This window comes from Haemaphysalis longicornis, unplaced genomic scaffold (assembly GCF_048455015.1).
Source record: "Haemaphysalis longicornis isolate Haplotype H1 unplaced genomic scaffold, Haemaphysalis longicornis Haplotype H1 scaffold_1, whole genome shotgun sequence".
NCBI lineage: Eukaryota > Metazoa > Arthropoda > Arachnida > Ixodida > Ixodidae > Haemaphysalis > Haemaphysalis longicornis.
The window spans coordinates 190498829-190522282 of record NW_027526203.1 but is presented as its reverse complement, the minus strand read 5'-3'; the positions used below and the strand labels follow the sequence as shown (position 1 = coordinate 190522282).

Genomic DNA, 23454 nt, shown 5'->3' with positions numbered 1-23454 from the left:
ACACAAACGTGTTTTACGCCCGGGTACACCAAGACCTCACCGGGGACATATCCGTCATGGAAATGACATGGCCACAAAAATTCGTTTGACGCGCCTGCGCCCGGATCTGCGCCACAAACTGTCTCGCCGCAACGAGCGCTGTGCCCACAGCCCCATGAATTACAGCCGAGGTGCGTTTGCGAGCGGGACCTAAATCTTTCCCTCTACCTTTTTCATACCGATGGCGCTGCCATCTTGGAGAGGCGAAGTGAAGTAGTTCATCATGACGCTAATCAGTGTCGACAGTTGACGCCTCGATGCCAGCGTATTCGTTTGCACAAGAGGTCATATAGCGGAAGCAATTTTCGAGCACATGGCTCACCAGCAACTTCGAGGCGGTGAATAGCAGAGAAGCACCTTCTGCACGTCCTTCAGCTTCCTGAGGTTGTCAGCCATCACTCCACTAAACGACGTGTTGTAGTCCAAAACGGGGCTTGTGCGTCTGACGTAAGTCTCGAACACGGTGGCGCCGTCCGAGATCACCACGCACACCTTGGCAACTTCCAGACCGCGGATCGTGAAGCACATCTCGCAATCTACGGCGAACACACCGCCAGGGATGCCAGGCCGCAAGCCTGTGCGCACGAAGCCAACCGAAAGCGTGTTCCTCTTCCGAGGTAACCCTTCTCCGCATATATGGTGGTCCGAGGATTCGCAGCCGGGGTCTTCAAGCGCAGCCAGGGAGCAGCTGAACACGACTCCCCAGCGTCGCCCCATGTGGAACGGAAGCCGTTCTGGCCTAGTACTGGCGGTCTGGCGTTATGAAGAAAGTGCCGCCGCAGCGGCAGCAAGTCATGGAGCTCCAGTAAGCCACGTCACCGTCACTCTTCCACCATACTGCTCGGCCGGGCCTCTCGGGGATGGGGCGTGGATAGCAGCAACGGTACATTTCGCGGGGGGCAAGGCTATAGTTGAGAATCTGCTGATACAGCTCGTCCGGGCGAAGGGCGGTAGGCACTGTTCAGCGGTAGCGGGTGCTGTGGCGTAGCCGAAGACATGATGGGCTCCAAGGCCTTCTCCCGGTCTCCTCCGGCGGCAGCGGTATCACGCTGCGGAGAGGGTTAACACAATTGAAAGTTGTGCGAGTTGGTGATACATCTTGGGAAAAAGGACGAAAAACGACTACTCGTAGAAAAGAATACAGGCGCGGTGTCCTGTATTCTTTTCAACGTGTAAACGTTTTTCGCGCTTTTTCCCAAGATGGGGAGAGGGACCATCAGGCGAAGTCGCGAGGCCTTGTGCACTGCCTTCGAACTCTAAGTCCACGGGGGTGACGTCTTCCTCAGAGGTTCTCATCGGGCATGAGTTCAGGTATTGGGGCTTTCCCTCCTCTACCATTTCTATGTCCTTGGTTGTTTACAAAGGGTCCTGCTTTTTATTGCTTTCCCGTTTGTCAGTCATGAATATGACCAAGACAATTAGAACGCTGACGACTGCGGAAAGCCCTAGAAACATGAGTTCACCAGCCATTGTGCTGTTGCTGATGATGCTGATGATGATGATGATCTATACACTTAACCGGAAATTGTGAATGGCGCAGAGTAAATAGTGATAAGGTTAATTGCACATACTCAAATCAGCGAGTCGGGAAATCAGTAGACCTGTAGAAAATCGTCAGCTCCCACCAGGCGCGACATTTCAATAAAATAATCCACAACAGCCGGCACTTCCTGTTTGACCTTTGTACACACCTAGCTCAATCTTCTGGAGGAGGGCGCGGAGGGCTCGGCCCGGCTGCTAGGTGGTTATTTAGTAGTGCTTTCTGTAACGTTGTGTACTGCTCCGAGCGCGAATACGAATACCATTATGAAGGAGCCTCAGGAGAAAAGCCAACGTTCAGAAAAGGTTTGTGCACGGTGTATCAATGGCACCAACCCGCCGCGGTGGCTCAGTGGCTAAGGCGTTGCGCTGCTGAGCACGAGGTCGCGGGTTCGATTCCCGGCCGCGGCGGCCGCTTTTCTGATGGAGGCGAAAAGCAAAAACGTCCGTGTGTACGAGATTTCGGCGCACGATAAAGATCCCCAGGTGGTCAAAATTAATCCGGAGCCCTCCACTACGGCGCGCCTCATCGCCTGCGTTGCGTCGGCGCGTTAAACCCCTCAATCAATCAATCAATCAATCAATATCAATGGCACCATCCTTCGGAGCGCAAGCGCAGTGGGTGCGCCTCTGTGTTTAGATTATCTGATATATGTCATTGTTGAATGACACACGTGACTGGAGCTAGCATTTCCCGTGTGTGCGGGTGTCCAGATGTGTCAACGTGTATAAATGGCCGCTTGTCGGCTCAGTCGGTCGGCCAGTCGCTGCAAGTCTGCTGATTTCCCGACTCACTGAATGGAGTATGTGCAACTAACCTTAATACTATTTACTCTGCCCCATTCACAATTTTCGGTTAAGTGTATAGATCATCATCATCAGCATCATCAGCAGCGTCACCATTATCAGCAGCAGCACACTGGCTGGTGAACTCATGTTTCTAGTGCTTTCGGCAGTCGTCAGCATTCTAATTGTCTTATTCATCTTCATGACTGACAAACGGGAAAGCAATGCAAAGCAGGACCATTTGGAAGCAACCAAGGACATGGAAATGGTAGAGGAGCGAAAGCCCCAATACCTGAACTCAGCCCGATGAGAACCTCAGAGGAAGACAGCATCACCCCCTGGACTCGGAGTTCGAAGGCAACGCACAAGCCCTCGCGACTTCGCCTGGTGGTCCCTCTCCGCAGCATGCAACCGCAGACGCCGGAGAAGACCGGTAGAAGGCCTTGTCGCCCATCATGGCATCGGCTATGCCACGGCACCCAATTCCGCTGAACAGTGCCTACCACCCTTCGCCCTGCCCCGACGACCTGTATCAGCAGATTCTCAACTACAGACTTACCACCCGCGAAATGTTCCGTTGCGGCTATCCACGCCCCGTCCCGACAAGCCCGGCCACGCAGTATGGTGGAAGAGTGATGGTGACGAGGCTAACTCCGCCAGGCGGTGAGTACTACTCTTGGCGGTGAGTACTACGCCCAAAACGGCTGCTGCTTCCACACGGGGCGACGCTGGGGACGCGTGTTCAGCTACTGCCAGGAAGCACTTGACCATCCCGGCTGCGAATCCTCGGACAACCATGCATGCGCAGAAGGGTTACCACGGAAGAGGAACACGCTGGCGCATGGCTTCGTGCGCACGCGCTTGCGGCCTGGCATCGCTGGCGGCGTGTTCGCCGTAGATTGCGAGATGTGCTTCACGATCCGCGGTCTGGAAGTTGCCAAGGTTAGCGTGGTGAGCTGGGATGGTGCCACTGTGTTCGAGACGTACGTCAGACCCACAAGCCCCGTGCTGGACTACAACACGTCCTTCAGTGCTGTGACGGCTGAGCACCTCAGAAACGTGCAGACCACGCTTAAGGACGTGCAGAAGGTGCTTCTCCGCCCCTTCACAGCCTCGGTGGTGCTGGTCGGCCATGGGCTCGAAAATGACATGCGCTTTCTGAAGCTGATCCACGACACGGTGGTAGACACGGCAATGCTGTTCCCCCACCGCCAGGGCCTGCCTTACCGGTGGTCAGTGCCCTCGCTGGTCAACAGCTACCTACACCGTGATGTGCAGGCTGGACGCCGGGGACATGACTGCTCGGAAGACGCCAGGGCCTGCATGGAGCTGGTACTTTGGAAAGCGGCGTCGGATCTGAATCCGCACGAGCGCGTCACAGGAGAGGCGTCGGAATGATCCATGCAGCCGTATGACGCGGAACGGGTTTTGTGTGCGCCTAGTGGTGTGTAGCCCCGAAAAACTGGGTGTGAGGGGTGTGAACTTTCATGCGCGTCAGCAGGCCAGAAAGTGTTCGCACCGCTAGACTACAGCTGGCCCCCGCCGGAGAGCGTGAACCTGAGGCCACGTGGTTCTCCCCCGCCGCCTTTTGTGGAATTTTTTTGTTGCCTGTGAACATGCTGCTTGCAATGTGGCTGGAATGTGGGAGCTCCTCATCTGATGCAGTGTTGCGACGTCGTGTGTGACGGCAGTTTTAATGTGTCGACCTTTTTTTGCATAAAAGTGAAACGTTTCAGCAATGCATGGTTCCCTGCGGCTGTAACTCTTTCTTTAAAGGAGTACTGACCACAAAATTGTATGTTGCTTTCTTATTGCTTTTATCGATGCTTAATGCCCTGGCGAACCAGAAACACCACTTTAAATAATTGACCGCCGATTTCGACCGCCATGCTCACCCCGAAGCGAGGAGGAGGCGTCGAGATAGCGGAACCGGCTCCGGATCGCCCAGAACAGCCTTCTCGAATTCAATCGGAAGCTTATTGCCGAGATAACGCCTACTCTAGAGCAAAACAAAGACGTGGAGGCCGCAGTTTCGATAGCAAGGCTCCAGCACAGTGCTGACCGACTTGCTGCAATCAGCGAGAAGCTGGATGCCCTTGCACGCGGAACCAGTGTTGATGGCCAACACGACGACGCTCTAGAGTCGGCCAAAGAATCATACAGAATTTTTTGTTACCTCGAACAAAGACTTTACGGACGAGAAGCCCTCACCCCTCAGGAGCCACATCTCGCAAAAGAGGGCAGAAGGCGACAGCTTCGACAGTATGAGTCGATTCATACAAGCGGGTATAATGAGCCTGGGGAGGAGACCGGAACTCGCGTGAAGCCCACGACTTCAACGACATTGATGGGGGTTCCGGTAATAGGTTATCAAACCCAAGAACCTTCAAGCTTGGCTACATCCCCAGGTCCAACGACGACATACGCATCTGTGAATGACCAGTCGACTGAAACGGCGCTTGAAATACGACAGACAAATGCGCATTCCTTGATCAGAACTGAAGACGCCGTTACACTGGGAACTTCACACCAGCAGCGAAAGGTAACTGAGCAAGAACCACCGCAATATATGCCAGCTCCATCAGCAACAGAAGAAAACACCCTGCAAGAGGGGATAGCTTCAGAAGGTGACATCGTCAACGTATGTAAAACTGAAGTGCTCGAACCCTCCTATGCGTATGCAGTCATGACATGTCCGGATGACCGTACGCAAGACTACTTTTACAAGAGCCGAAATGTAAGTCTAGACGAAGGTGCAACACGGAGGAAAGCAAGGACAACTGTGCCAGTCAATACAGACTCGTCCTTAATATACAAGTTTGACTGTGTTTCCGACATGTCTGGACATGACGAGATTGCGTACGACATACCAAGTCAACACAAAATACTCACCGACGCAAGCACCAACTCGTCTATGATATTGACGGAAGCTGTTCTCACGCCTCAAGATGTGGTGTCAGCTACGACACAGGCAATGAAAGTGAAGCCGATGAACCATTACAAGGACAGGGCCACCCAAAGCCGGCTGCTTAAATTCGCTCCCCACAAAAGTACGGACCACACAACCTCGGCCCGGCAGCGGTCAGCAGTGTCAGTGGTCATCAAGCTGATGACCACTGAAAAAAGCTACACATCGTCTACTAGGAAAAGAGCAGCGAGGGATACCCGTGCCAGCGTGAGTACATCGCGTAGCAACCAAGCCTCCAAACGTGTTTTGAAATCAATGAAGTTGCGAGGAATAAGTGTTGCCACCAAATTTCAGAGTGCCCAAAACGTGAATAGTCAAGATTCAAACCGAGTTGCCAGGTGCAAACAGAAAACCTTGATGAAGCGACTGTTTCCGAAATCAGTGTGCACACGAAACTACGCTGGCAAACAAGGCTTTGACTCAACCCCTAACACAGTCGTGGTGCAGAAAAACAGATCGAAAGTACGGAGAAAAGCAAAATCTCGAAGAAAACGAAGGCCGAAGATCAGAAAAAAGATCACTGCATACAGCGGCTGGATACGAACGACAGACTGACCAGTATCTTCGCCCAGGACTTGGTTAAGCAACATTAACATCGCGACGTACATTTGGTGACCGCTTTCATGAACGTCCTGATTTGCGACTTCTATTGCGATTCTGGGATTTATTTTCGGCTTCTTTCCCGCGTCCAGAACTATAGTTTTCTCAAGAGTGCCTCCTGGGCAGCGGTTTATGCCTTGTTACGAATCGGCCAGCGCCGCCGTACTGCCCCGCATCACTCCTCGGCTGTCCAGCGAAGCCACTCGTAGGCCTTTGAAAACACGCGCCACCATGTCGACAACAAGTTGCGACAAGCCGCGTCAGACGCTTTGCTCTCGCGCATTTCAAAACTTCGGCGGCTGCCTGCGAGGCTCGTCTCCACGCTCTTCAAGGACACAGAGGCCCCGTCGATCGCAACGGAGTCCTCCTCTCTCCCCTCTCTCGGACTCAACGTGCCCGAGGCTATGAACGGCTTACGAACTCTGGAAAGAGTGTTGTGTGTGTCTGTGACGTTCGTGGCGTGTTCCCGCTTGTTGCGTTTGACCGTTATCGCTTTTGGGTATAAACAGAGCTGCCCAAGCGTTGTAAACCATTCCTGTTAGAGCAGCGAATCGATGTTGTCGCTCTGCTCGAGTCCTGTATTGTAACCTCGCCCGTCGGGGCATTGTTCTTTGGCTTCGGCTCACCTCTCGCTATGAAGTAAACAGTTACGTTAGCCTACGGCTTCTGGACTTCTTCACGGCTGCAACAGCGGCTGGCCGCTCGCATCATACACGCTACCACTCGTATGTCGGAGGCCACGGAGCACGGATCGGGTGCCCCCGCCCGGTCGCAACAACTGGTTGGCAGCGGTCGGATGGCAACTTCGTAACACCTGAAGCCAGCGGTGCGAGACCCAACACCACGGACGTCAAGACGGCTTCGGACTTCGCAGAATTCACGGTGATCAAGGGTGAGTGCGGGACTTTTCTTCACTGAGTTTTACCAGGCTTCTGAGGATAGCTGGTAGGGCGTGTGTTTTTGTCGTGTGGGTTATTCGCGCAAAACATTTTTGGAGCAGTGGGAAAGCAGTACTCTGGACCGGCCATGAATTTGAAAGCGTTGAAAAAACCGCAGTTGTTGGAGCTTGCAAAAGAGTTGCGCTTGGATGTTACGGACGCGCTGAGAAAGCCAGAGCTGATACAGGCTATACTCGCTGTCGGGGCTGACGATGAGGAGCTGTCGGAATGCATTGAGCTGGTCAATGGCAGGGAGACCGCGAAACGTCAGGCCGCCGAGGCAGAGGCTGAGCGCCAGCGTGAGGAGTTCGAGAAGCAGAAACGGGAACGAGAGCACGAGGAAAAGATGCGATGGTACGCCCTGGATATCGAGCGAATCCGAAGGGAAAGAAAGAGGCTCTAAAGAGAGATACTACAACGGGAGAACAAGCACCTAGAGCATGAAATTACACTCGAGCAGGAAGAAGTAAAGCCCAAGTTAGAATTGTTGCTCGAAAAAGACCTCGTTGTCGAGGAAAGCACCGTGCCAGCGCTGCTAGTAGCAGACGCTCGGGAGCGCGAGTCGGAGGTGACGGTTGCGGCCCAGCAGCGTGGCAGGGTTGCTGAGAGAGATAACGACGGCCCATTAGCTCAGACTGTCGGCAGAGGCGGCAGAGGGCAGTGCGTGTCCACTGAGTGCGATAATGTGTCGGCGTTTGTTTTGGAGATCTCGGCGGAGTGCTCTGACGGTTCAAATTCGCGGGAGGCCTTGGGAATGGCTACCGGCTTGAACGTGAACATTTCGCGAGATAGCGACGTTTCGCAGGAATGCGTTACCGATGAGGTTACCGAAAGGCCGCACGAGTCCGCTGAAACGGAAATTGTTCCTTCGGACGGTAGTGCAGAAACGAGCTACGTGGTGGGAAAGCCTGCAGCCGAGGCAGCAAACGGTTTGCATGGTTCAGTTGGGAGTCATGACGATCTCGCCACTGAGCAAGCCGATTCCGTCCCGCCACCAGCTCAGGCAACCAACCTGGAGCAAGGGCCAGCCGATCTCATAGAGATTCAGGTGTCTGGGGCGGCTGAGCCGTCTTTTGAGACAGGGCAGCTTGGATCTAGTGTAGCCTTGACAGCCGCAAAACAGAACGAAAACACCCTTCGGTGTTCGCTTACTGAAGGTGTTGCGGAAAAGGCGATGGACGCCGAGATAGGGTCTGTTGGAAGTTACGAGGTGTCTAAAGAGCTCCTCGTGCCCTGGTCACTCCCATCTGCTGCTCCCGACGATAGGCCAACATCGGCTGAGCTAGTTGAGGTTGCGGTGTCGCCTGTGGCTGAGCCGAAGTCGGGAACCGACCAGCCTAGAGGAGAGAACGTGAGCGCGTTCCGATGTTCGCTTGCCGAACGCGTTCGCGAAAAGGCGAGCAACGAGGAGAGAGAAAAAACTTCTGCGCGTTCTTGTGGCGCGTGTTTCAGTGCGGGCACGCCGAGGGGCAAAGCCGTGAGCTCGCATCGCGCCAGGGGAACGCCGCCTCCAAGAAGGAGTGCGCGCCTCTCGTTTGAAAGATGGAAAATCTCGCTCGCTCCTCCGCGCGCTCGACCTTTGTCGAACAAGACGACCGGTGTCCTTTCACGCGGTCGCAGCAGTCTCTTTCAGAGAACGGGTGCGCCTAAAGTGCGGTACAAAAAGGGAAAAGCTCGGGGCGATGACGAGAGCTCAAATCGCAGCTCTCTGCGCGAGAAGTGGCCTGTAGACGCCTGAGTTTCTCAATTTCATTGTTTTTCCTGGAGCAGGTTTCGCCCTTTACGATTACATTTTTTTGTGTGTGAGACATTTCCAATCACGCGAAATGTCCCCTTTCAAGTTTGTCACTTGTCTACAGTACTGCTGGGCAAAAATATAACTATAGTAGTTAGTTATTCGCGTACTTTTTCGCAACTAAAAGTCTGCTAGATCTTCAGTGTTGATTTGTCTTCGCACTTGCCGGCGATGCGGTTGTGTCTTCCTGTGTTGTTCTGTTGCTTGCCTGACCAAGCCAGAGACGTTCTTGGGGAGCCACTACTCGTCCAGTGACCCGCCCGGTGAAGCTCCAGCACGGTGTCGTACAGCCAAGGCTTGGAGTCGAGCGTCTGCCGAGCACTTCACTTCGACAGCATCCCTCCGGACAACGGTTGAAGGCCCTTATCCATCGGGATCTCGGACCCCCGGCGGAGAAGCTGTTACGAATCGGCCAGCGCCGCCGTACTGTCCCGAATCACTCCTCGGCTGTGCAGCGAAGCCACTCGTACGCCTTTGAAAACACGCGCCATCATGTCGGCAACAAGTTGCGACAAGCCGCGTCAGACGTTTTGCTCTCGCGCATTTCAGAACTTCGGCGCCTGCCTGCGAGGCTCGTCTCCACGCTCTTCAAGGACACAGAGGCCCCGTCGATCGCAACGGAGTCCTCCTCTCTCCACTCTCTCGGACTCAACGTGCCCGAGGCTATGAACGGCTTACGAACTCTGGAAAGAGTGTTGTGTGTGTCTGTGACGTTCGTGGCGTATTCCCGCTTGTTGCGTTTGACCGTTATCGCTTTTGGGTATAAACAGAGCTGCCCAAGCGTTGTAAACCATTCCTGTTAGAGCAGCGAATCGATGTTGTCGCTCTGCTCGAGTCCTGTATTGTAACCTCGCCCGTCGGGGCATTGTTCTTTGGCTTCGGCTCACCTCTCGCTATGAAGTAAACAGTTACATTAGCCTACGGCTTCTGGACTTCTTCACGGCTGCAACAGCGGCTGGCCGCTCGCATCATACACGCTACCACTCGTATGTCGGAGGCCACGGAGCACGGATCGGGTGCCCCCGCCCGGTCGCAACAGCCTGTAGCTCTGTCTACAGGCATCATTTCGTGAACGCGCCAGTGCCCAGTCGCCGCTCGCCTGGCAGGGCGTGTGATGTGACGTCACGAGTTTCTGACGAGCTTTGGGGGCGGATAACTACTTCACTTCTTTTCCATTCCACGGGGTGATGTGACGCCGATGCCTATTTTGCTCCGCGTACTGTTCCATCGGCGCAATGAATGAGCTGAAAATGAAGGATGTTCCAGGCGGCTCGCGGCGCTCATATTTCAGATATTGTATTGCTTTCGGTAGAGAAAGAAAACTGTGAAAAATTATTATCGCCGAAAATCGGTGTCAGTATCCCTTCAATTCCTTGTCGTCGAATCACGACCGAGTATGTTCGAAAAGGGGCCTTTGTAGAAAAAATCTCAGATTTGTTTCGACCCTCCGCACTCTTCAAAGGACATTTTATTTTTTTTTTTTTGGGGGGGGGGTTGCTCTGACCCCATCGCATATAAGCCCTAATACGTCCACACACCGAGCTCTCATCAAAGTCACACGCGTTCGCCCGCGATAAGAGCATAGAGGAATAACCAGCATGGGGCGAACAGCAGCCGCCGAAACAAAACTGCCAAGAACAGAGTTTCAAGCACCGTGATGGAACCGTTGTATTGTGGGGCAGAACGACAGCACGTGGGTTCGATCCCGACCGTTGAGGCCGTTTGTCTGATGGAGGCCAAACAGGAAAACGGGCGTGTGTCGAGAATTCGGAGTCCGTTAAAAAGATCTCCCGAGAGTCGAAAAAATGCGGTTGATGCCTCTTTCAAAGGAATCGGTAAAACACGAAAGTAAAATTTGCCTTCACAGGAGCATGTAACACTTTGTTGTGCATCCATATGAACTTGCTCATTGCTATTTATATTAGGTCAGTATGGCACCGCTAGACGCATCAACGTTAGATACTGCATTTCGTTTTCTGCAAAAATGCACTATCTTTTTTGTTGCACGTGACGACGATTCTCGTCTAAAGCAGGAAACCCTGTCGTGTCTACCCCGTTTACTGGCCCAAGTACCATGCTGGAGCCGTCTGCTACAATGCGCAACGAGAACTCGAACGCAACGAGAACTCGAATGAAGGCCAGCGCACAATTGTAGAAGAGCTCGTGCACAGAGCATCAAATCAAGGGCCAAAGTGCAGGTGGCGCTAGCTGCATTGGCAAATCGAGGGCGACAGTGCTCCACCGCCTCAACTGGTGCAGAAAGTGTAGCCAAATTGTGGAGACCCGTCATTTTCCTGACGCGGATATGCAGCCGGTGAGATCTTGGTGTACCATGGCATAAAACGCTTTTGTGTTAATAAATCCGGAGCCATCCACAACGGCGCACCTGATTGGCCGGGTGTAGTTGTGGTGCATAAAACCCCCAAACTGATAACTTTCTTAGAGCTTACTACCTTCAGTTATCTTCTGCGTGTACACAACTCCATCGGTCGGAGGCGCACTTATGGCGCTGTCACCGAACACGCAGCCGGCGGCCCCAACCCTTCCAAACTAACGTGGCGGCATTGTGCTGATGCTCAGTGCTGGTCAGCACCATGGGTTCGTTTCTGCTCTCGTCACGGATCTTCCCCTGGGAACACAAGCAACTGAATAACTCACCGCCACTCTAGACCTTATTGATTTATATCTCCCGTCTTTGTCACAAGTTATAAAAATTCTCAGCCATGCCATTCTTTAAGGTGGATGACAAGTAAAGCCGCATATTACTGAAAATGAAGTACAATAATTTGAGTAATTACGGAGTCACAAACGAACGTCTCGCCACACACCGCCGGACCACATCAAGAGCTCAGAATCGGGCGTCGAGATGAGCTTGATTCTGTCTCGAACGAGTTCGTGCTGTTCCTCAATTTTATTGCGAATGATCGCATAGACGTCCTCCGACGGAAGAACGTCTTCTCCCTTCTTGACCGCAGCACACGAACGGTCTTGTTGTCATTGAATTCACGTGCCCTAAAGAAAATCTATATCGTCTTCCCATTTAGTCTGCACGTTCCACATCGGTCCATCCCTTTTTGTCGTGGTACTGTTTTCTTTTCTTTTTTTTTTTTTTTGATGTGCCGGATTTTGCCATCTCTCTGGTGACATCGTAATCCAATTCACACATGTATATCTGCTGCTTGTGAACGATATAATACATTTCCCTCATATCGCTTTTGGTCTCAAAGTATACGGACTCGACCACGTTTAAACGGTAGTACAAGAGGACCTGTTCCCGCTAATAGCTACGTTTACGTCCACGACGTTCGGCTTCGTTATGGGACTGCAGGTTGCTCCGGCTTCCCGGCTGACTCGGAGATAGGGCTTGTGCCTACTCCAAGGCTCTCGACTTCATGATAGCCCTAAGCGCGGAAAGCTGTGCAGTATGGGCGGTTTCTTCGATTTGCTGTCGCTAAATCATCATTGGCGAGATGTTTTTTTTTCGCTCAAGCTCCCTCAGTGGGACGCCTTGGGATCCAGAACGCCCCGGAGCTGGTGGTGGAAACATTTTATATCTCCGTTCTTTTAGGATTTTTTTTCATAAATTTAGGGATGGGGGGGGGGGGGTAGGGGAGGGGCGGGCTCTACACTCGCGAAGTATTTCCACGAAGCCTGCATGGTTCATCGTAGCTGTGATGTGTTGGAGGGCAAAATCAAAGTGTCCGGCCAGTCCCCAGAGGTTGCAGTGTTAGAGGAACATCTTTTATATGCAGACGAGGTCAGCCAGGCTAGGCGCCCGAGTTGCTTCGTCGAAGTGTGGTGAATGTGTGATGATAATCTGTGGAAGAAACTCTCACTGAATGCTCAGACACGTAGGTGGGCACAAAGAAGCACTAGCACAATCAGGTGATATAGCCGTTTGTCCGAGAGTTTATAGCTCACTGTCAAGGTCCAGTCCTCCGGAGGAACGCTCAGAGCACCTTCGTTGCGCGTCTTGTAATGCTTGTTGTTACCCAGAACCCAATGAGATGCTTCGAAGAGATCTAGGCGGACATGGGCATGTTTCATGCACCTGTTTCACGCAGATTTTTCAAGCAGTGTAATATCTACATAAATATACAAGTGCACACTAGACTCTGGGGACTTGACTCGTAAATAACGTTTATTTTCTCACACAAAAAAGAGAAAACTGGTAAAAAGACCCCAAATACACTTGAGCATTCCTAAGTAACTACTGAAACACAAAAGTGGAGTCGATTGTTAGGAGTTCAACGCGGAAGGGCATTACAGATGGTTAACCACAAAATGTTTATTTCCAGCCGTTGTATCTACGTTTGTTGCTGTGAAGTTGTAGCGGCCAATTAGTCATCGCCAGCAAGCACCTACCATCATCATCATTGGCAGGGACGATCATCAGCCCCACTCGGCTTCCGCACGAAGTACGAGCCACGCGCCAAAGAAAGAACACCCACGCTTCTACGCTGCTTGGCCACAATCAACGGTTGTTCCTCGGTTCGCGGGTTCCTGCTGCTATCAAACTCGTATGCAAATAAATGAAGGCCCTTCTGCACGACCGCTATGGCGCCTACAAAGTATGTTAATTATACGTTGCTTGGCTGTGGCATTATCTTTCGTTCCCGTTTCCGCTCGCGGCGTCGCTGAAGCTACTCCGCCTGCTCCTGGAGAATGCGTATCACTCGTTGCCTACCCATTGCGCAGTAACGCGCAGCCAATGTTTGCCATTGCCACGTTGACGATGTTCGGCCCGAACCACCCACCACCCCTGTCGCCGTTATCGCTTGATCTGTGTTTCACGCACTAGCTCGCTGCGCGCCCGCTCTGCTTAGAGCGAGTTAAACCCAGCCACATACTCGCGGGTTATTTCTAAGTCCTCTCGAAAGTTTCCCGGCAGCAGCGGCAGCTTTTCTGATGGAGGCGAAAAGCAAAAACGCCCGTGTGTTCGAGATTTTGGTGCACGAAGATCCCCACGTGGTCAAAATTAATCCGGAGCCCTCCAGTACTGCGCGCCTCGTCACCTTTGTTGCGCCGGCGCGTTAAACCCTACAACCAATCAATCAATTTATCACCTCATGCTTATCGGGTTGCGAAAGAAGACGTTTCTGCATTCAAAGAACCACTTTCACGCACCGATGTAAACCTTCTCTTTAATATGGTGGTGGCAATATATGGAACACCTATTAGTTTCTCTAAAAGCACAACATTACCTAAAATCGCCCATGTACCTGCTTATCCCGATGCACAAAAGGCAGGAAAAGAGTTTCCCTGCTCACGTTCAGGCGACCCACTTTGTGAAGCAACCGGCCCTCGACGGAAAGACACCAGTGTCTGGACTGATTAAAATATCCCGGTGAATGTTCAGAGGTGGGCAACCCAGAAACCGCTCTTTTGACGTCATGCTCTTGGTTTAGTTCCCAGCCTTCGAGCTTTGAAAACGAACGAAAAGGCCGCAGAAGAGGTGGTGGTGGGATGCAGTGCTCAGAAAATTTCAGGTGGTGTTCTGCCAGCACGCCGACGCCCGGGTGCTCTCCTGGTTGGCACAGTCAGCGACTCTGGAGCACACATATCGATCATGAATTGCACGCCTCGTCGCACGCCTTCAGAAAGTTATGATGCCGGCCTGATTATAAGTCGTACGAGTCGCTCACAATGGGACGCCTATTCAGGCTACAGTATACTGTAGCCGTAATGTGTACAGCTGGGGTTGACATCGCTGGGCGCCAAACTTCGCTGTACCGCCGCTATGTCCCCTCTCAGTCAGCCTGGGGTTTTATTTTCTGGCTGAACACTCATTGATTCTAAAGCGGGCGTCCTCTAACTTGAGTTACCCCGCCTTTCTAGCATCAACAATTAAACTGAAACCAAGCGCTACATGTGTTCACCCGCTGCATTTCACCACACGCGTGCCGTTAGACTCGCGTACTCCGGTTCCATATGGTGAGTACGTCGTTTCGCTTATCCGTAATAAGATACTCCCCAATATTGCTACGCTTCTTCGCATCGCTTTCGACTGTCTTTAATAAAGGGGAACTGACACCAAGTTTGCAGGCTAATATTATTTCACTCTTCGCTTCCTTTACTCAATAGAAAACCCTGGCTGGAGTATCCACGGCCTGCGACGTGTGGAACACACATTTGTCGATCTCATTAATAACACTGATGGAACATAACGCGGAGCGGCGCGTAGCAAATAGACATAAGCGTTATATCATTCCGCGGTAGAGAATAGACGTTGAGAAGAATAAGGATTAAGACAATGTCAATAGCTCGTAAGTCTAGCACCAAAGTGCTAAGGTTGCGCCTTAAATACAGCACTGCTAACGCCGAGTTCGCGGGGCTTCGAGTAGTGCGTCGATGAGCCGAAAGACTGGCCCGTCGGACGCTTGCGCCTAAGGATATCGGAGCTTCCAGACGTTCCCGGAGGGTGGTCCAGAAACATCTGGCCAAGCTTGCCAAGCGCGAATGGTAGTCCTTCTGCTCGAATCTGGACCTGAGGAAACCGCTTTCCAGAATATGGCACCTGGTTCGAAGCCTGCGAGCCCCACCAAGTCAACTGCACCCCTTTAGCTCCATTGCACTAAGCTCACACACGAGGGGCCTACGCGTTGCTAACGCCTTCTGTAGAAAAATTACCATGGCGCCGACACCTGTACCACCATCACCTTCGGCCCAGAGCGAAGATTCCCCAGCGATGTTGTCTGTCATGGTCGTGCCATTCTCCATCGCAGAACTGCTGGTTGCACTATACTATATGCAGATGACATCTGTATCTGGTATGCCTCACGTTCTCGACGATCTACGCAGCAGCGCCTACAGAAAGCCCTCCACAACATCTCTAGCTACCTCGCAGCCCGTGGCCTTAAGCTGTCCCCAGATAAGAGTGTAGCCATGGCCTTCACACGAAAAAAGATGGATTGTTATCCTCTGATTCTAGGCGGCCGCGCACTCTCATATGCACGAGTTCACAGATTTCTGGGAATTCTAATAGATCGCAATTTGACCTGGTCACCCGAGGTTAAACGGTTACGGGCCCGCATTTCTTCGGCCACTCAGGTTTTGAAATGTCTTGCGGGTTTGCGCTGGGGCAGCGATTGTCATTCCATGGTCATGCTGCACAACGGTTATGGGGATGGTGCGCTGAGGTACAGCCTCCCAGTCCTACAACGTATATCAGACACAAGCAAGAAGAGTCTTGAGGCAGCAAGGAACAACAATTTACGCATCTGTCTTGGGCTTCCGAAGGGATCTTCGAGCGTCGGAACCCTTGCGGAGGCACGTTGCTTGCCTTTTGACGTGATTAGAAAACAGGAGACTCTCCGTGTGCACCTGAGGCATCGGCTTCACTCAAGCAATCACTTTTTAAGTCGCGTATCCTCAAGCTGCTCGAGCTCTGGATTCGCCCAAGCAATTGGCAGAATACCCCTGTTAATTCCAAACCAGCCGAAACAAATAATGCCTCGAAATTTTCCTCCTTGGAACGTTACTCCTTTACAGATTCAATGTCGCATCCCTGGAAATGGCCCAAGAAGACAATGTCCCATACTGAAATACTACATATTGTGCTAGAATACATGTATAAAATGCATTCGGCTAGAACACACATATTTACGGGCGGATCGTCATCCCCGCAAAGCTCTTCATCTGGAATGTACGTGCCACTTACGGGTGAAATGTTTTCATTTTGTCTGGAGCGACCAACATCATCTACAGCGGCTGAGCTATATGCCCTTAAAGAAGCGATTGTTTACGTCTTACGCCAACAGCCGCGTCAGTGGAGTATCTTTACAGACTCCAAGGCAGCTCTGCAAATTCTGTCAAGGAGGAGCAGGTCTTCCCCTCACCATACCGCAGCCGCCGATATCTCCTACCTTCACCACCTCGCTTGCATTGCTGGACACACTATAAAATGGCAATGGATACCTGGCCACAGTTGTATTACTGGAAACCAAAAAGCCGATGAAGCGGCCCGTATGGGCCTTAACCACCGCAAATACCGCAAAGTGTACTTTACAAAAACAGACGCTTCCACCATGGCCCATCGCTTTGCAGTAAGTGAAAGAAACCGGCTATGGCGCAGCAACGAACCCAATAATGAAGTATTTTTGCCCGCGATTGACCCTGATTTGACATCAAAACTTCCAAGAGAGCTCCCTCGTAGGCTGGAGACATTATATCATCGTCTACGACTGAACTCGGCCTACACCAACAGTTACCTCTTTCGCCTCGGACTGACGACCAACCCGTACTGCGATAACTGTTCTTCCATAGAAACCGTCGAACATATCTTATTAGAATGTGTGGCCTACTTGGCACCAAGATCCCGTTTTTTTTGAAGATATTGAACGCCTAGATCAAGGGCTGGTAACTTTGAAGACCATCTTAGGACCATGGACTAGCCCATCGAAGCAGCGTCAGGCCCTAAAAAGTTTGTTTTCATATTTGGAGGACATTGGCCACATTTCAAAATTGTAAATTCTGTAACACAATCTAAAAAATAGTCCGCCACGCCCGCCAAACCACGTCAGTGTTTTTTTTTTGCTTCTTCGTTTTTTTTTCCTCTCTCTTTTTTTTTCTTTTCTGCTCACCTCTCTCTAGGGGCCTGTTATCCCTACATCCCCGACCCCTAGCAGAGAAGCATGTAGGTGATCACAAACACCGGCAAAACTCTTTGCTTTTTCAATAAAGAGCCTTCTCTCTGGTTGCACTCGCGTCAATAAAAAAATCCACGTGCCCAGGTGCGGACGACGTCATCTATACAACCGTTTCGCATTTAGGCGAAAAGTGGAAAGGAAGCCTCCTAAACGTTTTTAACTGCTCATGGGAGACCGGCCGTCTAGACCCAAAATGGAAACGCACCCGCTTTGCACTAGTTCTAAAGCCAGGGAAAATTCCAACGGCCATAGAGTCTTACCGTCCCATAGCCCTCCTCGCCTGTGTCCCCAAACGTATGGACAAGAGGGTGCTTTATCGCTTGGAATCGGATCTGACAGTCAGAAATGTATTCCCGGCCCAGATGTCTGGCTTCCGCAAGGTGCCGCAGCCGCATCGATAATGCCGTTTCCCTTGCAACTAGCATCAAACAAGCTACGTATCGGTGGAACATCATCATTGCCGTTTTCCTGGACATCAAATTAGCCTACGACTGCGTAGCAGAAGATGCTATTCGCTCGGCTATGAAGTCTTCAGGAATAGGGGGCGGCATGTATCATGGCTATCACCATATCTCTCTGATAGGTATGTTTACATGTCAACAAACAGCGGCGACTCAGCACTGCACAGAGTGACTTGAGGTGTTCCCCATGGCGGGGGGATAAGCCCCACGCTGTTCAACATATCCATAATACCCTGGAAAAATGCTTGCCGCAGTCGGTTGAAATCTTCTTGTACGCGGACGATATCTGCATATGGAGCTCTGGCCGTAACAGACGCGTGCTACGATCAAGACTGCAGCGAGCAATCAACTCTACTGCATCGTTCTTGGCAGCACGAGGGTTGGAAATTTCGGCAAGCAAACGTGCTGCGTCGGCTTTTACGAAGCGGGGCCTCACGCACTACGGGCTCACTGTTGGAGGTAATGTCCTCCTATACGTTCCCAGCTATAGGTTTCCGGGAGTGACATTCGACAGGTCACTCACCTGGTCACCTCATGTCCGCCGTCTCAAGGAGAAGCTTACATCAATCTCCCGCATATTCAGTATGCTCTCCAGTAACTCCTGTGGTTGTTCCGTTAACTCCCTCCTTTGGCTCTACAAAGCGCTCTGCGTTGGCCTCATACGCTACAGCATCGCCGTTTTGGTCCCTCTTTCTAAAGGAACGATCAAGGCTCTAGAGTCCATGCAAGCACAGATCTTGAGGACTTGCATTGGTGTTTCGAAAACTACCTTTACTGTTGGAACACTTACGGAATGCCGACGCCTGTCACCCTCGCTCTCGGAATGCACGAGCTTCTCCGTGTGCTACTGCGGATTGTGGCAAGGCAATGTGACCACCCTTCAGCACCACGTTCGGTCACTAAAGTGTGCGACTTCCTGCCGCAGCGTTACCAGCCGCCAGCACTTCATCTCCACCCGCCCTGGATGTTCCCACCATTAAAATAGCGACCACGGTGGCCAGAATTACACGCAAGGTGCATATTAAACCTACTGCTGTACAGTTTTTTGCTCTTTAATATATCTACAACACATACGGAGATGATACACATCTGTACACTGACGAATCGGTGTCATTCACATCATCCACTGTCGCAGTGCGGATATTTTTATCACGCACCACCCTCAGTGCCACGCTCATCCACAAAACATCATCTACATCTGCCTAACTTGCAGCGCTCCGAATAGCCTTAGCTAACACAATCGAGCAGCCGGCACGCGTGTGGGCCATCTTCCCGGACTCTCAGGTTGCACTGCAATGTCTGGCGCCTGTCTCTAAAGATCAAATTCTGCTTGATGTACAATCTTTTGCATCTGCAAGCTCTGCAAGCACACCATCAAATAGCACTCCAGTGGCTCCCAGCCCATGCGGGATAACTGGAAGTGTGAAGGCGGACGTTGCAGCATCCACAGCGCATGACCGACGTGGATCAAAAATACCGGTGCCATTTTCTCGCAAAGATGCTTAACCCTTGCATCCAGTGTGGCATGGAGCATGCAACGATCACTTTGGGCAGACGCATCCCGTCATGATGCGCCCCTCTACTATATCGACCCGCATTGTAAACTTAAGATGCCACCTGGACTATCCAAGCATGATGAAGCAGTACTGCACCATATGCGGTTGAACGTCGCCTACACGCGGTACTAATGCTACAAAATCATCCAGTCCACCTCTCCTCTGTGCCCACAGTGTGGTGTGTGAAGACCTGCAACACCTCATTTGTGATTGTGAGCGCTTTAGTATACAAAGAGTGTCTCTCGCACTGTCACTGGGCCGGCCGCTTTCCGTAGGACTAGAACTGAGGGACGTACTAAGTCCGTGGAATTCTTCCAAACCTGCCGCTCGTGCAACGAAACCTTTATTGGCTTACCTAAAATACACAATTCTTGATCAGACTTTGTAAATAGTTCAAATCATATGTACTCCTTTTCATCATTATAATCATCTGTCGGAGCAAGCCAGTCAGCTTAGCTCGGCTGACATCGCCAGTTTCATTAAAGATCGTTCTCGCTCTCTCTCTCTCTCTCTCTCTCTCTCTCTCTCTCTCTCTCTCTCTCTCTCTCTCTCTCTCTCCCCCCGCTCTCTCTCTCTTTCTCCCCCGCTCTCTCTCTCTCTCTCTCTCTCTAGACGAAGGCCTGCAAGTTTGACAGAAACTCGTGACGTCATTCCTCCTACGAGTCCCGGCGATCAATGGCTGGGTGGTGGCGCGTTTACCAACAGACGCACGTAGTCAGAGCTACATTTATAACGGCTCCTCAGAAAAGCACTCTTGCCAAAAACAACTTCCACGTATGGGAGACGAGCCGATAATATAGTCCAGAATTGCAGTAGAAATCGCCGTCACGACTTTTATTGAAAGCGATCATTGAATATCCGCTGCGATGGTAGGCGAAACGCCTTTAAAGCGGGATTCACACGACGGAGAAACCCTCTCTTTCTGGCCCGCGCGACCCGCTCACGTGACCGGTTTTAGGCTCCGCCTCTCGGTGGGGATAGCCCGCGGTGGCTCCGCGAAAGAAAATGCCTCCCCATGCCCTCGGCGGGGAATGGAACCTGTTCCTCGGCGTTGTCGTCTGCTAGTCACTCCGCGTAGCTCCGCACGTGTGGATGCGCGTCCAGGCCGGATTATCCGGTCACGTGCGGTTGACGTCACATATCCGTCCGCCTCCGTAAGAGGGTTTCTCCGTCGTGTGAATCCCGCTTAAGGCCTATAAACGGTACCTCCGGCGAGGTCGTTCCGTCCCGTCCAAAATCATTCCGGCGGCCGGAGCGCGGTGCCTTGCGGCCGAAAATCGCTTTCCGCCAGAAGTTGGCCAACTTCAACTTTTTGCCAGTCCGCGATGATGACGCGTTTCGCCAGCCAACATCCGACGCCCTGATTGGTTCCTACCGACCTCCTACTGGCCAATCAGGGCTATCAGAAGGTTTCAGGCTAAACAACATGGCGGCGTTGCTCAAGCGAAGCGATGCGGAGGAAAATAGTCGCACCGGCTATAGTACCTCGCGACTATTTTGTGACTGCTTGAATCGAGGTATAAATCCACGAAGCATTTGTTTGTGCCGGCGGAAGCATACCTGCACGGCGCTTAGTTTGAGATCCGCAGTGCCGCGATATTATGGCAGCAAGCATACCCCGATGTGTATGTTGGTGATGGCTGGCCTGTCCTTGTTTTTGGGTGTGCGTGAGTGTGTTTGAACAAGTTGACAGCGTCATTTGTACTCGTCATCGTCCAAAATGGACCAAGGAGTGACAAACCAGCAAGCGGTCAGTTCTGTGTGCGTCCGTGGGAGTTCGCGGTGCGGCAACGACTACGGCGAGGGTCTCGCGCCGATGCTCTGTGTACGGGCGACTGTTGTGTGTCACTGGTTTCTAAAAGTTCCGACCGTGATACACCGTGAAGCGAGCCAAAGAAATCATTGCGGTGGGACGCTGTATGTGATGTGCTGCCGTGATGCTGTTCACCGCATTGACCGCGACAATTCGTGTAAGCGCGCGCATGATTTTAAATTTTATTGCGGTAAGCTAGACATCCACGAAGATTGTTGCAGACAGCAGCCGGCAGCATTTATTTACGCCGACAGCGTCATGTACACTGCGCAACAGTGCTCAACAGCACGCTTGCGCCGAAGTTTGTTTTGCGTGCGGGCGCTGGTGGTGTAATCCTACGGGCAGTGATTTTCATAGGCAGGGATATGATTTGTAGCAACACCATGCAGTTGTATAAGTACACGCAAAACCTGTCTTAACAGCTGACAATAGGATTTTCAAGAGCCCTGTATTGAAACATTAGTGAGTGACCCAGTCTACTCATTTGTCTAGGTTGGGTGTGTGCTAGGCTGATTGAGTATGCTCTTGTTTGTGTCGAGTGTTGAAGCAGTCAGAGTGCACGCTCGTTGGGGTAAAGCAGATATACTGTTCTTTGTTGCTTCTGGGGTACACCCACTGTCTACAATAGGCTCGTCACCTGCTGAGTATACTGGTGTTTGTGTGAAACTGACTCATTCTTTGAAATCAATCGATAACCTTTTCACATGGCCGAATGTGTACTGTCGGGAGCTAAAGTCTGGATTCCACGCAAGTACCAACGAAAACACACTGCAGTACCCCCTTGCGGAAGGGCGACTGCTGCCGAGATAAAGGCTGTGTCGCTTATTTTAACTGCACGCATCATAGTTTGCACCTATGCGTTGATGCAGTGTTGGTAAGCAGAGTGAGTGACTGAACAGTGTTGCTTCAGCTGCACATGTTGTGCCTCTTTTCAAAGGTGGCCCCAGTGAGTGGCTGAATTTGCAGTTGCTATTGTTACTCCGTCTTCTTCAGTCATCGTTGCACTTTGTAGACAATCTGGGACTCAAGAGTAAAATAACCCGCCGCGGTGGCTCAGTGGCTAAGGCGTTGCGCTGCTGAGCACGAGGTCGCGGGTTCGATTCCCGGCCGCGGCGGCCGCTTTTCTGATGGAGGCGAAAAGCAAAAACGCCCGTGTGTACGACATTTCGGCGCACGTTAAAGATCCCCAGGTGGTCAAAATTAATCCGGAGCCCTCCACTACGGCGCGCCTCATCGCCTGCGTTGCGTCGGCGCGTTAAACCCTACAATCAATCAATCAATCAATCAAGAGTAAAATAATGCATACTCTGGCTTTGTTTGAATGAAGCATGTCGTGTGCTTGAGTTCGTGATAAGGAGTAACAAGAGTGGCCCACTGGTTCAGCATATCATTCTACGCTAATTATATCGTTCATCATTGCTCAGCGAGAACACTTAGGGAAGGTGTGACACATGGGCAACCGAAGCGAAACAGCTCAGTCCTTTTTCGTACTAAAAGCGTATCAACTCATGCGAGCCAACGAAGGTGCATGCAGTTAAAATGGGACGCACAACCAGTGTGTCGACACCAGAAGCTCTTTCGCATGATGGCCCTGCAATACATTTTGGCCGCCACTTGTGTGGACTCCATACTTTTGCTCCCGACATTATTGAAATGGAAAAAGTTGGCTTGTTGCCATTTAGGAATCGTCATAGCACAGCTGCAACTCGTGTAGTCTTCAGTGTTCCAGCTTTGTGTCTGCCTTGGAATTGCTGTGCTTAATTGAAGGAGTGGGCACTTTGGCTTCTTTCTGTGACTTCAAATTAAGGAAACGGCCGTTGTATACACAAAGGTGCCATGAAGACAGAATACAAGTTTGTTTTATTCGAAAGATTTCGCGTTTTATAGTGCCCCCAGCGCTTGTCCGGCATCAAATCCGGCGTATTCACTGAAAAATTGATCAATTTAGGTTAAAATTTTGATTCTCCCGCCAAATCGTAGGTTTTCGTAATTTCAGCAATGACGTCATGAGCGCGTGTATTCAAGCGAAATTCCACTGCGTCATTCGGGTTTGCGGCCTTGCTGTCCGTCAGCCCTCCCAGGTGGTACTACTATAGTCATCCACGAACCGTTGTCCGCCGTTGGTTTGTTTTTGAGCGTATTTGCACCTGGCTTGTTTTCGTTACTGTAAAAAGTGATCGTCTCGTGAAACTTGGGGTATCCTCGACAAACAGGGTCACGTAAGACAACGCCGCTTACGCCAATCAGCCAGTGTCCTGTACTACTTCAAAGCGGCGGAGTGCTGTGCACCTAAAACAAGCATAGTGCGCCC

General features: G+C 51.6%; 1 protein-coding gene and 1 pseudogene across 1 annotated transcript; one reads left to right on the top strand and one right to left on the bottom strand.

The window, feature by feature from the left end:
- Positions 1–357: 357 nt before the first annotated feature.
- On the bottom strand, positions 358–756 carry LOC144156118 (putative exonuclease GOR). The gene has a single exon (XM_077687948.1). The coding sequence runs from the start codon at positions 754–756 to the stop codon at positions 358–360; it is 399 nt and encodes a 132-aa protein (XP_077544074.1).
- A 44-nt stretch (positions 757–800) lies between these two features.
- LOC144156111 (putative exonuclease GOR pseudogene) lies at positions 801–3762 on the top strand (annotated as a pseudogene).
- The last annotated feature ends 19692 nt before the right edge of the window (positions 3763–23454 follow it).

Bases quoted from the DNA above. Each gene is read 5' to 3' on its own strand.
- LOC144156118 (XM_077687948.1), bottom strand. From the start codon at position 756: ATGGGGCGACGCTGGGGAGTCGTGTTCAGCTGCTCCCTGGCTGCGCTT.